The sequence below is a fragment of the Natrix helvetica genome (genome assembly GCF_964273705.1).
Source record: "Natrix helvetica genome assembly, chromosome: 3".
In the NCBI taxonomy this organism is placed as follows: Eukaryota; Metazoa; Chordata; class Lepidosauria; order Squamata; family Natricidae; genus Natrix; species Natrix helvetica.
The window spans coordinates 81,695,912-81,714,296 of NC_138549.1; the positions used below are offsets into that span (position 1 = coordinate 81,695,912).

Here is an 18,385-nt window from a genome sequence, read left to right on the forward strand (position 1 = left end):
AGACTATAGAATAAGTAAGTAAAGATTTTACCTTTCCCATTTCAATCTATTTTTAATGCTCTGTTGCTCTAATGTTGACATCCATTGCAAGATATTGATTCTACAACGCTCATCACTTCATCTTCTTTTCCTAGATTCCCTTCAAACCAAATCTCTTTCTTGTTAGCATTATGTCAAAGGAAATGGACATATACAAACTATCCTCTTTATATTTGAATCAGCTTTTCTAGTTTTAGAAGCTATGCAAATATTTGGCTGCTAGGTACCCAAGCTACTACAAAATTCAAGGTTTGAGACTTGTTCAACTTTCCAGGAATATTCCTCTCACCATATAATCATACAGCAAATTTTAATTTCTTTGCCTCCTTCCATGCTGCAATTGTAGTAACATCTCTTGTTTTACAGTAAAGCTTCTCTCACGCTATAGTCATCATCTCAGAGATTACAATTCATGGTCCAATGTAAATAAAAAAAACATTTTGATATACTTGCTGCCAAATGCAAAGCAACACTTCATCACATTTTTAAAACAACACAAGGAGCTATCGTCATCAACGGGTCCCATGCAGAGCACATTGGACAGCAAGAGTTTTCCACTGGTTTCTGTCATTTGCAGCAACATCCCAAGGAACATTAATAATCTTAAGATCTTCCTTAAATGTTTGGTGCCAAGTTCTCTGAGACTGGCTTCATTTTCTCTTTCCCCCTCAAGTCCCAAAGATGCTTTTTCAAGAGGCAATTGGACTTTCTGGTTTTTCTTTAAAGACGTTTCGCTTTTCATCATCCTTCTCTGAGAGCTGAAGAAGCTTCTTGGATGAGAAGGGAATTGTCTTCAAAGAAAAACCAGAAAGTCCAGTTGCTCTTGAAAAAAGCATCTTTGTGACAACCATGACCTAGATAACTGAGAATCTCCGTAGACATTCTTCCTGAAGGTATCCAACGTAGAGCAATTTTTGGATGCTGGCTTTTAGGTATATGTAAGATATGGCCAACAAACTGCATTCAACATTCAATCACAGTTCTTGATAAGTGTTCTAAATCTGATCTTGGCAGTACCTCTTCATTACTGATGTGGTCCCAATATGAGATATGGAGGACTCTTCTCAAGCAGCATTGTTGGAAAACATTTAACCATTTAATCATCTTGATTGTACACTTCCATGTATCACAAGCATATTGCAGTTGGTATAACAACAGTCTTGAAGAGTTTTATCTTTCTGGTAGTTCTTGTGGCTGCTGTAGACCATATTGGGTCATGTGTTGAAACATGGCTGTTCCATTGGCCATTCCAATTCAATGGTTAACATCCTTATCTGTACCTCCATTCATAGACACAATGCTACCAAGATAAATAAATTGTTGGACTTGTTCTATAGCCTGACTACAGACTGTTATAGGCATATTGTCCAGAGCATGTCTGACTTGCATAAATGTGATCTTCTCAAAATTTATATGCAAGTCAATCTCGTTGGCCTCATTATCTAAACTTGCATTTATTGCAAGTACCTCTTTGTTTCACCAAGCAATGCGATGTCATCTAAATCTAAATCTGTTAGATGGGTTGTTGCCCATGGGATGCCAAAGCTAGGGCTATCCATTAGAGAGGAGAGGAGAGACAAGAAGAGTGATAGTATACACCTCTGTCTTACTCCTGTCATCATCATCATTTAACAACCCCATAATCCCTTTTGCGGTGGAGTCTGGGCAACTGACTGGAGCTAGCAGAGCATTTAATGGCCGGATGCCCTTGCTGTCGCCAAGGCGGAGCTTTGTTCAGCAGATATATTCTCATTGTGCCCAGAGAGATAAATATCTGCCTCTACCTAGGATCAAACTCACAGCCTCCCGATTGTGGGGCGAGAGCTACATTTCTAGGCCACCACAACTCTCTTTCTGTCTTACTCCTGTACTGATTTTAAAGAAGGCTGTGTTGCCAGATTCCGCTCGTACATAACAGCTAGATTAATAATACATATTCTTAAAGTTGTTGATAAAACATTGAGAAGTACCACAGGACTTTACAATAACCCATAGTGATTCTCGTGGAAATTATAATGTACACCTCTTTTTAAAAGTCATTCAAATCCAAAGGCTTTTTTTTTTTTGCTCTAGTTAATGCCATGCAGGTTGAACTAGATTGTTGTTTCCTTTTGCTATTCATGCAATCATATAGGCCAAAGATAGTTGCTGTAAAACCACTGTGGGTCATTAATGCTTTCTGTCTTTCTTAGAATAGGTTATACTTCTGAACAACCAATATTATATGTGCACATTAACCACTTAAAAACCGAGTCCCCCCCCCCCCCAGTACAGGCTTTAAAAGTGTGGATGCACTTGATTCAAATATGATCTAATGGAGCTAGGCTTGGCGAGGAAAGCCCGGTTTTCCTACAGGCCATTTTTCGGAAAAATGTCCATAACTTTCTTTCTTACTTTAATCAATATATTCAAAGCAGAATTTTTCTTTTCTTTTCTTTTTAAGTTTTTGCCTTTGCATTTTCAATTAAAAGGAATTCCACAAGGAAGAATTTAAAAAAAAAAAGACTTCAGCCTGCTAATCAAAAGGGAGAATATTAGGGAGAATATTAGGGAGAATATATGTATACAACGTAGAAATAATAAGCACAGTGTTCCAAATCTTGATCCAATTACTATTCTTGTATTCTTATGGAACTAACTCCACTTTCATATCCAATCTGAGATATAACTCTTCCACTAGCCTTGTAAGACCTTGACATTCCACTGTTGTTGTTTTTTTGGCTTTCCTGACTTCAAAGTTCTCAGAAACCATATAAAGTGACAAGGCAGGAGAATCATGTATATTCTTTCTGATTTTGGAAGAGGAAATTCAATATATCCTGTAGTATTTGGGATGCTATTCTAGGGGAATGGAACTACAGCCTTAGAATTCTTTCAGCATATTCCATATTATTATTGACTGCCTATTCCACTATGTTCCATGACATTGGTCAATTCTATAAACCAATGCCTTTGTGTGGGAAGGCGGAAGATGCCACAGACCAGTGGTGGGATTCAACATTTTTTATTACCAGTTCTGTGGGTGTGGCTTGGTGGACATGGTGTGGCTTTATGAGTGTGGCTTTGTGGGAGTGACTTTGTGGGCATGGCAGGGGAAGGTTACTGCAAAATCTGCATTCCCTCCCCACCCCACTAACCTGCTTTCCAGCTCCGTTCGCCTGTTCAGGGCAACAAAAAATATCAGCTGGGAGGCATTCAGGGCCAGCCTATTTGCTGGTTATCCAAACTACTCAAAATTTCCGCTACTGGTTTTCCAGAACCTGTCAGAACTGACTGAATACCACCTCTGCCACAGACATTTTGATAGAATGGCCTTCCATAGGCAGTATGCCAGATGCTGACATATAATTTATGTTAGAGTTTCTATATATGATTGTCTTTCTATAAAGAGAGAATGAGATAGTTAGGTACAGTGGTTAAGCCATCTGGCTAGAAACCAGGAGACCATGAGTTCCCCTTTAAATATAAATCAGCAGATGTCATCTTGGGCCAGTCACTCTCCCTTAACCCTAGGAAGCAAACAATGGCAAAATACTTCTGCAATCTTGCCAAGAAAACTGCCGGGATTTGTCCAGGTAGTTGCCAGGAATCAAGGTGGACTCATAGGCACCCATCTATATGCAGGCTTATGTATATGTACAGCAGCTATATACAGTACATGTGAAAAATAAATAAATAATGGAATTATTCTGATTTTTATTCTGAAATTTAATGTAAACAGCTTTACAACTTTTTTAAAAAAGACAAGTATAAAAATAAATGATTGAATAGTAAACTGACTGATATTAATAGACAGTTGTTCCTTAATGCTGTGGAACTTCATGGAACTTCATATAAACCAATAATGTAAACCAGCCTAAAGAGTCATGTATTGCAACATAAATATAATTTAATTAAATATGACAACAATGCAATAATGCTTCATTTAATATTTATTTGTCTTTCTGTCCGTCCATCCATAATCTATCTATCTATCTATCTATCTATCTATCTATCTATCTATCTATCTATCTATCTATCTATCTATCATCTATCACAATTGTATCCACTGCAATCAATGACTTGCAGCATACAAATGGGTAGTGAATTATGTATTTATGTTATCAGCCAAGATAAAACATACAAAAATCAAGTTTTTTTCTACCTATTATTTTTTTTAACCAAGGAAGGTCATAAATATTGAGCCGATTCCATATGAAGCCAAGGGAAGCTCACTGATCACTCCTCATTTCTGATAGGGGTTTCATGGAATTCTCACTATGGGCTCAATAGATGAATAAATTAACTTAAACATTTCTTTAATGGTGTATACATGTTTCCTTTTCACACATTGTTTATATATGCCAGACCAGCCACCTTTAATAAAGAACTATCATCACTAATAAGTGCTGCTATGTTTGCTTTTGAGACCAGAGATGAAGAGTTTGTTAACTATCAGCATGTTATTTTATTTATTGTCACTATGTTTATTTATTAGTCTTTCCTTCGGCTGAATACTTAAACATATTTTCTAACCAGGTATTTTGAAATAGTTTTCTATTAGCATTTCTTGATTTCTCAAGCATTTACTTCAAGATTGGTTTTTTTTAAGGGTGAAGAGTTCATCAAAAGAGTAGCATTAAAACAGTAGTATTTGTCCCTTAACAAGAAAGACAATCAAAATATTGAATTAAATGGAAGTAAGAAAGACAAGAGTCACTATATAATGCATTACTTCTACCTTTGAATATTCATAGGGTGAGCCTGGAGAAGCTGGAAATCCTGGGCCGTCTGGAGAAGGTGGCCCAACTGTAAGTATATACTTCTTCTTCCAGTAGGTTGTGTAGAAGTGACTGTAGTGTAGCTTCTCTGTAGTACTTTGAGATAGTAACATGTTCTGTTTCTTTCTGCCAAAACGTACAGATAATTTCTTTATGACACCCTTAAATGTACCGGGAAAGGCTTCTTATTAAAATTAGTTTTTCTGCGCAGAGATTCTTAGTGATTAAATGAGTTCGATTTGCTACTTGATCTACACAGCAAAAATCTGAAGCAGACTCTTTTTTTTTTTTAAATCAAGATCATTTCAAGGAGCAAGGTCTGTTGGTCAATTTGTGTGATATCTGCTTGTCTTTTCTACCTATTTTTCTGACTCATATCACCCCTGAGACTTTTTTTTTAATATTGATTTTGAGAACTGGCATTAGATTCATTTACTATCATAATCTTGGTTTATTTGCCCAAGCCATTCTGGTTATTTGGACAGGTTTTTCAATTAGAATCATGGTGGCACAGTGGTTAGAATGCAGTATTGCAGGCTAATTCTGCTGACTGGCAGCAGTTCACTCCTCACCGACTCAAGGTTGACTCAGCTTTCCATCCTTCTGAGGTTGGTAAAATGTGGACCCAGATTGTTGGGGGCAATATGCTAACTCTGTAAACCCCTTAGAGAGGGCTGTAAAGCATTCTGAAGCGGTGCCTAAGTGCTATTGCTATTTCTAACTTTTGATCTACAGCTCTAAATGTATGTTCCATCAGCATTTTCAACACAGTGACAGTCATACTTCATGGAAGAGGCATATTGTGTATGGTCCTTTTCTTCTCGAAGTTGCAGTTTTCATTCATCATAAAACAGGAATATTAGCATCATACTTCTACATACTGCATATGTTCAGAAAATCTTTCCACTGAGTGATTTATCATGACGAATTCTACAATTAATTTACAATCATTTGCACTTCAGTTCATTTTCAAACCTCCCCAGAAATGATTTTTTTTTCCCCCGAACAGATTTTGTTGGGAAATTCTGGAGTGCTTTCTTCATTTCTCAGCTCAAAATATATTGCTTCGACATTACTGAGATTTTTGTAGATGATTATGGATTATAGATTATCCCTACTTGTTTTAAACAATCTATATATCCATTAAAACTCTTCCTTTTTGCAGGGTCCAAAAGGTGAAAGAGGTGAAAAAGGAGAATCTGGACCACCTGGAGCAGCAGGACCTCCTGGACTTAAAGGACCTCCAGGTGATGATGGTCCAAAGGGAAATCCAGTGAGTGAAGATACTAATTTCCCCCCCAAAAATATTAAGATTTAAAACTAAGTATAATCAAGCCCTATTTCAGCAATGGCGAACCTTTTTTGGCTTTTGTGCCATAAGTGGGGGGAGCGCAGGGGGGTAGTGTGTGGGCGTGCCGCACACATAATGCAACACGCGACCCCCCCCCCAGTGCGCCTGCATGCACTGCAGGCTCTCCCCCCATTTTTTGCCCTCCCCAGGCTCCAGAGGCTTTATATGAGCCTGGGGAGGGCAAAAACAGCTTCCCTGCGCCCCCCCCGCAAGCCCTCTGGAGGCTTGAGGGACCTTCAGAACGCTTCCCTTAAGCCTCCAGAGCAGTCAAAATGAACCTCCGAGCAAACCGGGGGGGACGCTCTTTTCGCCCTCCCCAGGCTCCTATAAAGGCTCTGGAGCCTGGAGAGGGCGAAAAATGGCTTTAAAAAAGGGTGAACTCAGCTGGCCAGCATGCACATGCGCGATGGCCAGCTGACAGAGCAGCGCCTCGTGTGCCCTGACAAATGGCTTCGCGTGCCACCTGTGGCACCCATGCCATAGGTTCGCCATCACTGCGCTATTTCATTTCTTAACTGTATTTTCTCAATTCTCTATAAAGCAATTCTGAGTGCCATTAGAAAGAACTGTTACATATAAAGTTACTGTGTCAATCTGAAAGGTAGCATAGGAATTTAATAAATCAATAATTTATTAAAGGAATTTAATAAATTTCTTAACATTGGTCACTGTTGTTGGATTTAAGGAAGTTGTATTCCAAAATAGCCTGCAAGCATCGTATGGACTATTTTTGTTTTAGAGTCTGTACTTGCTCAGAGCCTATGTATCAATTAAAATGTCTTATTTGCAATTATTTCTTTTCCTGATGCTCATTAGTTTTACCTTGTTTTTAATTTCTGTAGGGCCCTGTTGGATTCCCCGGTGATCCTGGACCCCCTGGAGAACCTGGTCCATCTGTAAGTATTTTGAAAATAAAACAGCTTTATCAGGTGAGGTGAAGCTCTGCCCGGCTTCAGTTGATATTGGATACGGTCTTTGATTCTGAGAAATTTTCTTTGTTGCATCTCTTTGCTCTGAGCAAAACACCGCTTTGTGGAACTGAAATTGAAAGTTTCTTTCCTCAGCTCCTTTCCAGGATTCAGTGTAACGCTTGTCTAAATATTATTTTCATATCAACCTGTACAGTGAGTGAGGCACAGAGACTTTCTTGATATCAACTTGTGATTGTATTGGCTTAGTGGAAAATTGAATCTTGGTCTCCTTGTTGCAGTACAGTATCCTGATTATTACGTCGAACTGGATTTTTGAGAAAGTTATCAAGTATAAAAACATTGCAGTTCTACAGCTAACATGAAGCAGAGGTTGCTATGAGAGGCTCTCTTGGATAATAAACAAATCACTGAGATATTTAGGCAAACACAGGTTACTCTATTGAATTAATATTGCTGTCTGTCATAGCTCTTAAAAAGAAAGTCTTCTTTCTGAGTAGAACATACAAATAGGAAATAGATTAGGTGGGTGTTATTTTATTTCATCTTTCTTTTCTTTCTTTCTCTTTCTACCTCCCTAGGGAACTGATGGCACAGGAGGGGAAAAAGGTGACGATGGCGATCCAGGCCAACCTGTAAGTAATACCTTTGCGAGAATAATTCTGTTGATTGCATTGCATTAATTCATTGTATTGTAATAATTGAGGATGACAGCAGTTATATTCCAATCACATCAGGATTGTGTGGAAAAGACTGAAAGCTTCTTTCTGGAACAATTCATATTCAGTCCTTGTCTATTATTTATTTTTCTTATTTATCCATGGGGGAAATGGATAAAAACAGGTAGTTCTCAACTTACAATCAAAATTTGGGACTGGAACTTCCATCGCTAAGTGTTGCAGTCATTAAGTGTATCATATGACCGTTTCCAATTTTACAACCTGTTTTTGTCACAGTCATTAATTAAATCTGCTTCCCCCATTGACTTTGCTTGTCAGAAGCTGCCAGGAAGTCACTAAAGGCGACCACCTGAGTCCAGGATGGTGCTATATGACTGTTCCAAATCACATATTGTGATACATGACAGCTATATGTTGCAAATCACATATTTTGATATTTGACAGCTATATGACAATTGCAAATATTGTGGCAATCATATGTGCAAGGAGTGGTTGCAAGTTACTTTTTTTCAGCACCATTGTGACTTTTACAGTCACTAAACAAATGATTGTAACTCAAGGATCATCTGTTAAGTATTTGAGTAAGAAGTTGCCATTAAAACAACTTTCTATAGTTTCCTAAGTGGGAGACCTTTCATATTTTTGAACAACTCATGTCCACATACTTATATTTTCCTAGTATATATTGCTAGTTTTCTTATCCAGTATCAGTTGATGGCAAATGCTTTGGTTGCCAAATATGTGCGTATGTGTATTTGTTCATTTGTTTGTGTGTGTCTGCATGTATATATAAAATCATTGCACAGGATGCTTTAGCAATCACATTTGAAAATGGGTAATTTGGATATTTTTTTATCATTTCAGGGGCCACCAGGTCCTTCTGGTGAAGCAGGTCCCCCTGGCCCTCCTGGAAAGAGAGTAAGCCATATTTCTCTACACATGACTTTTTTGGGGGTCGTAATTGTCATTGTTAATTTTTGTTTAAACATGGTTGGATTTGGAGGGGAGGCTATCAATTTAAGTGGATAGATGGAACAATTTAGGCAGATTCTATCGTTTGTATTGACCCAAGGGCTCATTAATATGTGGGGAAACTCCTTTTCCCTTTTAAGAGCGTTCACCATCTGTTACTCAGATTCTTCTTTCTGCCAGATTGCCATGCACTTAGTATACTAAATTTCATCTGACTTGTAACAGCATGCACAATTTATTTCACACTTTGCCACATTGCCTCCCAACACCGAGAGAGGTGTTGGAGGATTTTTATTTTTTTTTTGTATCTGAAAATCCGGCAACTTTCACATTTATACACATAATTCAGCTATTCAGCTATCTTGCCACATTTTGCACTTCTTTGAACAACTTGACAATTTAAATCTATCCAAATCTAATTTAAATGTATGAAACACATATTTTGAGCATTGTTTTTGACAGTGTAGCTTGATGCAGACACAAAAGGGAATCATGAAACGACATAAAAGTGACCTGAACAAGAAATAAGCAGAAGGATAAATTCCTAAAGAAAGCCTACCTATAGCAGGTTTTCACCCGATATTCTTACATCCTAGACAAGTAAAACAGATAGATTGTCAAATATATGACAAATTGTAACCGAAAAGCTTTTGAACTTTGTTCAGCATCGGATAGGCATAGCCTTGACAATTATATCTGTCTATTAGACAAAATATAGTCTACTCCCTGTTCTTTCCCTCCTCCCTCAACACAGTTCCTAGAAAAATATATAGGCATTATATGCCACCAATCACAGCAAATTAATGCAACACAATTAGCAAATTCATGAACAGGTGTTTTGTTGTTTTATTTAGCCAGGAGAGCTTGCCCTTAGCATTTCTAATGTAACAAAAATCAACTTGATCTAAGACTAGGTGCATTTTTGTGGGAAACTGTCTTACATCTGATATACTTTCAAAGGCCCAGATTATGGGGTACTAAATTAGGTGCTGCTTTGTGTCATTTTTTTTTTACATGTACTACGAACGTAGCCTTGTGGTGAATTTTGAAAATGGGTGGTTTCCATGCGTGCTTCCTAAAATTGGGTATTCGTAGTGGGAAAAGGTACCGAGAAGAACCTGTTGGGTGCCTCTATCACAGTAACTGCACTTTTAACTAAAGTTCACCAGCAGGGGTGATAATAAACAATCATTCTATGTTAGAACAGTATCAACAGTACTTTGAAAAGTAATTTGTTTCAATCTATTACATATGGAGAGTAATCCAATTTTACATTTTAGGAGACACCAGTGTAAATGAATGATTATTTAGCTCCTCCCGCTCCATCTTTTTTTCCCTAGATCTTTCATCCTTTAAAAAAAAAAGGCAGTTGCTTGTTTAGTGAATGGTTATTCATTTCAATTAAGGCAACAGGCTTTGATCCATTTAATTAGTATATTAATCAACAGAAACTATAGCTGATTTAGTCTACGGGGAAAATTCTAATAAGACAATGGAGGGGACAAGTTTAATCAGCAAAGTTATGACATTAGGGCATGCCCTCTTTTTTAAAGCATTGTTTGGTTCTGGTGTTTTGCCAACCCACAGCAACAATTAAAATCTAATAAATGATGCCTCTTTCTCCTACACTGAAAATAGTTTTCATTTGCTTGTATCATAAATTATCATATTTCTGCACAACGTGATGCTCAAAGACCTCCTGGCGGGAAAATGAACTTAGCTGGTGCCCTCAGCATCTGCCTTCTTTGTATATTACGTGAGCACACCTGACTATGCCAAATGTTAATCGCACACAGTGCAGGTCAATCTCACCAAGCACGTTACGGGGACATTTGTCCCAATCCCAAAGGTGCTTTTTCTGGAGGCAACTGAACTTTCTTGTTTTTTTTTTCCTTTTGAAGACACTTCGCTTCTCATCCAAGAAGCTTCTTCAGCTTTGACAGAATAGTGAGGATCCTGTCAAAGCTGAAGAAGCTTCTTGAATGAGAAGTGAAATGATTTCAAGAGAAAAAAACAAGAAAGTCCAGTTGCCTCCCGAAAAGGCACCTTTGGGACAACCATGACCTGGATGACTGAGAATCTCAACAGAGACATTTGACAACATTTGTCCCAATCATTTTTCCCATGGCCACTGAGTAGCTGATTCCCTACATTGACCATTCATGGCTTGTATGCATTTCTCACTTTTAAGTTCTTGCGGTTCGCGAATAATGGAGGCTGAGGAAAGGTTTAACTATTTATTTAACAATAACTCTACAGAAGTAATGGCAGAACAGAACAGCAACTAACCTGCCTGACAGCTATTTATACTTGGAGCTGTCAGGCGGGGAACCAATGAGAATAGCAAAATTGTCCTGCCAGCCGGCAGGCGCACCTCAACCAATCAGGGACTCCCCAGTCTCTTTCGGCACCTGCCGGTCGTAACTCTGAGGACACAACACTCACTCTATAGTCCTCTGAAAGGTAGTGAGATACCAGAAACTACCAGGTCTCTTACCAACATTCTTAATGAAAACCAGATCATTGAGATGCCACCCTATTTTATTATCTCCAGAAGTGGTAATACATGATCTCTTATGTTATGTTATCTACTAGTTTTGTCTTTTTGTGTGTGTCACAAAATTGCCAGAGGCAGTACACACTGAAAGTAACACCCCACATTTAAATCAAAGAGTGCTTTGCTTTGATGTAACTTCAAAGGGTCCTTGAAGCATGTTCCCAATGCAACAATGGTCATCTTACTTCAAAAACCTTTAAAAACCTAATCATATTGTTTCTGTCTGGCCTTCTTGTGTTTCTCCTTAGAGGAACTATGGGAGAAAGTGTTGTGGCCAGGGCAGCTGGCAGCAGATTCAGACATTGAAAAGATTTGGGAGGAACATGGGGCAGTTTGGGAAAGGCTTTGATTAGTGCTCTATGTCAGAGGCAGAGAGGGGGTCAGAGCCTTATGCCAGTTACCAGCTGCCTTCAGAGTTGGACATCAGTGAGGTAGATGAACAGCTGGAGCCTGTTCTCAGTGTGCACATGCGCAGAGTTGCCAGATGAAGGGAAGAACTAAAGAACAGGGGTTGACTTGGGAGTAAGGCCACAGGTGGACGATGAATGGCCTCTCCCAGAGAACATAAAAGAGGAGCGAAAGGGGAATGGAGTTTGCAGGAGACAATTAGTTCGCTTAATTGGTTTGTGACTCTCTGAGATCCTTGCCGTGTTTTACAGATAATTGGCCTGTCAGCTCTCCAAGCCAGATAAGGTTTCTGACTGTAAATCCTCCCTCGAAAGACTTTGCTGGATGTGAATAAGCAGAATTCACAGTAAATTAATAAAAGGGGTTTCTGTCAGGACAAGGAGTTTGCTTCATGCTCTTGGGAAACCTAGGTCAGAACAGAAAGATAAGTGAAACATTTTCAACAAGCTCAAAGGTGTTTTTGCAAAAGGTAGCAGGACTTTCTTTGTTTTTCCTTGAAGACGTTTCGCTTCTCATCCACGAACTGATGAAGCTTTCTGAATGAGAAGAGAAACGTCTTCAAGCAAAAACAAAGAAAGTCCAATTGCCTTTTGAAAAAGCATCTTTGAGACAACCATGACCTGGCTGCATTGCAGGAGGGAAATCAAGAAGAAAGAAAGGACCAAAGCCTAATCCAGATTCCCCTCGGTATACAGTAAAACTCTTGCAATTTAGGCAATTTCAGCAAAGGCTGAAGGCAATCACTTCTTCAGACAAGGCTGTTGGAGAAGGCACAGAGAAGCTTCAATAGTTCAATAGGATTGGCCTTAAGTGTTTCAAGGTCAGGAAAACAGCTTTGTGGAGGTGAATCAGCTGTCTTCCTTGTTTCAGCAAACAAATCAGGATGCTTCTACAGCCTGCACCATTTCATTGAAGTGAATCTTTGTTGTTTCACATAGAAGTAAATGTTACTGCACTGGTGATTTAAAGCATTACACAGCTATTGCTGCAACAATCAAAAGTGTGATTTCTTTAATGATATATTGCCACAACAATGGCTGGATGACATTATAAATTGCTAGTGGGAAAATGATCATGGATGCGTGGTAATTGTTACTAGGGAGCACAGAACTTAATTAATTACAAGAACAATAAGAGGGAGAATGCATACAAGAAGAGAACACTTTAAAGGGCCATTAAGAGAGGCATATTATCTTTGTACTAAAACTCTTGAGGAAAGCCACAAATTTTTAGGTGAAAAAAGCAGGAAGAATAAACATTTGCTTAATTTACCATTGTTTTCTGATTTTTCAAAGCACAAGCTGTAATTAAAAGCTTTAAAATGAGTCTTGGTATTACATTAAGTTTAGATTCTGTTTTAATTGCTAGGCTTGTTCTACAATTAAAAATCATAACATCCCTGTCCAAATTGAAACGAATAAATGTCTTCCACCTTCAGCCACAATGTGAAGAACAAAGAGGCTCTACAGTCATTGTACATAATGTTATTACACAAGCTAAGATTTGACTTTGTAACCTGAGGCAGTAGAATTGTAAAATAATAAGTTGCCATGCTTATGCGTGTCAGGTTGCCAGATGTGTGTTTCATTCTTGTGTGACATCTTTATTTGCAAAAGTTGTTTTCATCATTTACGGTATATTCATTATCCTCTGAGGCTTTGGCAAGGATGAATGGAGCTCCTTGCTGAATGTATACTGTGTGTGTGTGTGTTTTAACTGGATTCACCATTTTGTTCATTGTCACATGCTTTGTTGTTTGATAACATTTTAAAGTTTTGCTCTTATATTTTGAGACACCCAGAGTCTACGATATGTAAAATATAATACAAAAAAAGTGTGGCCAAACCATAGAAGATGAGATTGCCATAAAGGAAATTCAGATTTCTTTTTCTAGCTTGATTAATTAATGGTATTGCTCATTGCTAATATGTTCTAATATTTATAGCCAACATAATCTCACTTCTCACTAGAGGCCATTGGGTAATCAGATAAGTAGTATCCATAGCAGTGTCATATACCATGGAAAAAACCTTAATATTAGGATCTTCCTTCTCACTATATCTGGGAGAACATTTGAAGACTACTACTAACATTTCAAAATGACAGGCAGCCCTGACTATCTGCAGGGGAGTAAGGAGGCAAATGTTTTTTGAGGTCTTCATGCAAATGATGTGAATATATATTGAGCTTAATTTGCAGTCAAAAGGTGACTAATGTAACATAAATACATTTAATGTAAATTACATTATTTGGGTCATTTGTATATAGGTAATTCTAATGGAGCTTGTCTATTATGATCATAAGTCATGATAGTCATACGTCCAACCTGATTTTACAACCTTTTTTTGTGGTGATTGTTAAGCAAATCACCACTGTCTTTAACTGAAACTCTGATATGAAGTGAACCCCTTGTCGCTATGGAGTGCTTTTGCTGGAAACCAGAAGTAAGCTGTTTTTTGCCAAAATGTTGTAAGTCATGATCACGTGGTCACAGAATCCTGCATATGGCCACGAATGCATTGCCTAAAATGCAGTCATGTGACTATGGGGGGGGGGTCATTTAAAGTTTTTGGAACTGGGTTATAAGTGTCTTTTGGAGGGTCTGTTCTGTGTTGGACCTTTGAAAGGTCTCTAAGACATCAGTCATAAGTAAAGAACTACATGTAATATCATTATGCTGCATATGATGTCACTGTGGCTTCAACCAGATGCCTATAGATCTTGAATCAAGGAAGCCAACTTTTATATATATATATATGAAGATTTTGAGATCTTCATAAAGGGAGGTTGTCCCTTTAAACCATTTTGTGTATAATGAGGTACAATTTAATCAATTCAGCTTGGAGTATTCTGAAAGGAAAAGGAAGTATTTCCCTACACATGAGTGTGTGGTTTAGAAAACATTAATTTACAACACATTGTTTTAAATTGAATTTATCCTAAAGTCAGCTCATGATATAAGATGAATTAAAGTTTAGTGCCAAATAAAAAGTAATGTCTTCAAAAAATAATGCTTCAAAAACACCCTAAAAGTTGATAGGCCTGCAATTATCCTACTATCATTAGTCTTTTTGAAAAATAATAAATACACATCTTGAACAATCTCTGCAGGCATGTGAACATCTAAGCCTTATTTGTCAGGCAATTAGTTGATTTTAACATTTAAAAAAAAAACATACAGCAGCATTAAATGTAAGCTGTAATCTATTTAGCAAAATGAGATAAACCGTTCTATATAATAGGCTTGAGTGAACTGACATGCTTAATTAGTTTTATCTATTTTACACAATAATCTATTTGTTCCACCAATTTACTGAACATTTATAATGCTGGAAACAATTACAGTGGCATTAGTAGTCTTTTCAGCAAAATTGGAATAAGACTCACTTTTACATTCAACAATGACTAAGTTTGCTACAGTTAAGCCAAAACATTTCTTTTCCAATATGTTTTTGTTAGATCCAAGTCCAAGACAATAAAAGGAAGTATGCCACATTTACTTGTTCTTTTTAAAGACACCATGAAGCTACGTTTCTTATTGTGTTTGTGGAGCATTTGGGATTAAAGTCAGGGGAACTCTTGAGTCAGTGAGCAAAGGAGCTTTGCAATATTTAGCGATGCTTTATCAGTTCAAGTAACTTTTTCACTGTCAGTAAAAACCCATCCAGTGCCTTCATTGCCCATTCCATGTTCAGAAGCCAAGGAAGCTAATTGAATTTTAGGCACTTTCACTTAAGCCACAGTTAGTGCCTCCAAGTAATCCTCAACACTCATATTTTTTGTCCATGGCATGGGATTGCCCCAATTGCAGCCAATGCAAAATACTTGGTCAGACACTGTGTGTGTGCTGACCAAGAACATTGAATACCCAAATCTCATAGAACTTCCAGTGGTTGGTGAATAAAACATCCACGCTATATGAATAAATTAAAAATAAATTAATTGTATTTTTTTAAGATACTGTCAAGCTCCTACAGCCGTGCAAGATTCATAGAGTTTCATTAATGCCAGGAAAAAAGCGATAAAGTTACAAAAACTTGGAAACTGGATAAATATACTCCGTTCCCTCATTTATTAGTTTTAAGACCCCTATGAGGTGACTGATCTTCTGTCTCATAAATTCCCTAATAGATGGGCTGATGCCTCCCTTAAGAAGTAAGGCTGAAATGTCCATGAGTTCCTTATCTGCCATGTTTTGAAAACTCTCTCTTCTTTCTCAGATTCAGAGAATCATCTTACATACACACAAAACATCCTTGGTAGAACGCATTTTAAAAAATTAAGGTACAGTCAAAGCCTAGCAAAGTATACCTCAATGACACATTCAACCTAGATGGCATCCTGCCAGCGCATAAATTGTTTTCAAAAGAGCTCAGTTTTGAATACCATTCTAAATGAAATCAGGATGGAAACTAGCCTGTTTAAATCGTAGTAGCTGCTACCAAGAAGTTGTATGCCTCAACTCCATTCATTTTATCAAAGCTGGGTGCAGTTTACAACTTCACCTAGGATATCTGTATCAGAGAGGTTAGATTTGATTGCAGAATGAGGTTCTGGAGATTCCAAAGGCCATGTCAGATAGGATTTTATAGGCAGGGGTGGGATTCTACCAGTTTGGCCTGGTTCAAGCAAACAGGTAGCTTTGAAGATCAGCTGAGAGTGAACTGGTTCGCTCTGACCTTCAGATGGGCCCACCCGCCCGACCCTGGGCTATACCCACCTATATTTCCTTGGTTTTTAGCCCAGCTGATAAGCGCGGCAGAGATCAGCTCAGCTGTTTTCCTGGGAACTGTGCATGCATGCATAGCACGCATCAGGCACATCCAGCGCATGCTCAGTGAACCAGTTGTTCAACCAGTAGGATCCCACCCCTGTTTATGAGAGTGAATAGGAAGGGAGGGAGGGAGGAAGTAAGGGAGGGAGGGAGAGAGGGAGTTCCTTAGCCATTTCACTTTTAAAAAGAGGAAAACAAATGTGAACTGATCTTCATTCCTATTTTTCTATGTTCTCTAGTTATCTACCCATAGAAAAACATTCAAATTAACCTCTAATAACATCTGTATATCTGGGAGCAGCACATTGTATATATAATTCTGAATAATATGCATTGCCCTGTACTCCTAGGTAAGGGTATTTTTATTCCAGAAGAGATAAGATGGATGGATGGAGAGAAAGAGAAAGAGTCAGAGACAAATGTATGCATTCATCTTTTCCAGGCATTAATTTAGTTAGAAGTAATCTTCAATTTACGACCACAAGAGAGACCAGAACTTCTGTTGCTAAGCGATTCATTTGTTAAGAGAGTCATGCAACCTTTCATACCACAGTTGTTAAGTGAATCATGTAGCCATTAAGTGAATCGGACTTCCCCCATTATCTTTGCCTGTTGGAAACCACCTGGAAAGATCGCAAATGGCAATCACATGACCCCAGCATGCTGCAACTGACATAAATATATGCAGATTGCCAAATTCTTGAATTGCGACTCGAGGATCCTACCACAGTCCTAACTGCTAGGAATGGTCACAGGTCACTTTTTTTTCTGCACTGTCATAACTTCAGGTGAATTATTCAACAAATGGCCATAAGTCAAGGATCATCAGTAATAGGAACTTTATTCAAACTGACCTTTGGGCCAGCCTGAGGTCACATAAGTTGAGGGGAGGCTGGAAGAGAATAGGAAAGGGATTCTTTGAGTCCCAATTATGTGACTGTTACGGCTCCTTGAAATTGACCAAGCAATGCCTGATTTACATAATGCTATTGGTTCTAAGAAGCAGTTGTGCTTCTAATTCTCATTTTTCTTTGCTGATTGGAAAGGGAATTGTATCCTAGGCTTTTATATGGATAGTCCTGGCTGAGAAAGCTAAGGAGAGCAAAGGCTAATGCTCTGTAAATAGGCAAATGCTTTATATCCTTTTGCAGTGTATTCTTGAAAGGTTGCCAAAAGGTAAGAGTAGTTCTTGATTCAAATGAAAATGTTGTTAGAAAGCATAGCTCTTGATTCTAGAAAACGGTGATACTTTTACTACAAATAGATCTGTGATGTATGCAACTAGGTTTGGTAAAAAACAGGATAAGACAGGATAAGTGCAATGAATAATGGATACCTTCCATCATGTCTTGGCTTTAAATGTTTTGTTTCAAAATCCAGAAATAGATTTTTTTTTTTTTTGCATAGAACCACGTCCAAATCACCTGGTAAATTAATTATATCTACAGGTGAAGTCTCAATGCTGTGGAAGGAAATCTGTCTTGCATTGATGTTCCAGGAAAAAGGAAGAAATGTGTGTGGGAGAATGTGCTCATGCTTTACTCTGCCTTTGTGAAACTGCCCACTTAGTACAAGGAAAAACAGTTCTGTATCTAACCCTAGACCACTGATGGCGAACCATTTTTGCGCCAAAAGCACATGTGTGCATGCTATTGCGCACACTTGTGTGCCCACCCCCATAATTTAATGCCCCACCAGCATTGTGCACCCTGTCGTTGTGCATGTAACACACACAAACACACACGCTTGCTCACGCATGTGCACGTGGCTTTCTTAGAGCCTAGTAAAGGCAAAAATGGTCTCCCCTGTCCCCCGGAGGCTCTCGGGAGGCCAGAAATGGCCCATTTTCCGACCTCCGGTGGGCCCAGACTTTCGGCTTGCATATTGGGCCATTTTTCACCCTCCCCAGGCTCCT

The 18,385-nt window shown here is 38.3% G+C and overlaps 1 protein-coding gene across 5 annotated transcripts in view; it reads left to right on the forward strand.

Moving 5' to 3' along the window:
• The window catches only part of COL11A1 (collagen type XI alpha 1 chain), a 272,785-nt gene that overhangs the window by 215,782 nt on the left and 38,618 nt on the right, over positions 1 to 18,385 (forward strand). For all 5 annotated transcript variants that reach the window (XM_081948969.1, XM_081948972.1, XM_081948971.1 and 2 more), the window contains 5 exons: positions 4,776 to 4,829; positions 5,965 to 6,072; positions 6,993 to 7,046; positions 7,661 to 7,714; positions 8,624 to 8,677. In XM_081948969.1, the coding sequence (XP_081805095.1) occupies positions 4,776 to 4,829; positions 5,965 to 6,072; positions 6,993 to 7,046; positions 7,661 to 7,714; positions 8,624 to 8,677 (324 nt within the window). The remainder of the gene's footprint in view (positions 1 to 4,775; positions 4,830 to 5,964; positions 6,073 to 6,992; positions 7,047 to 7,660; positions 7,715 to 8,623; positions 8,678 to 18,385) is intronic.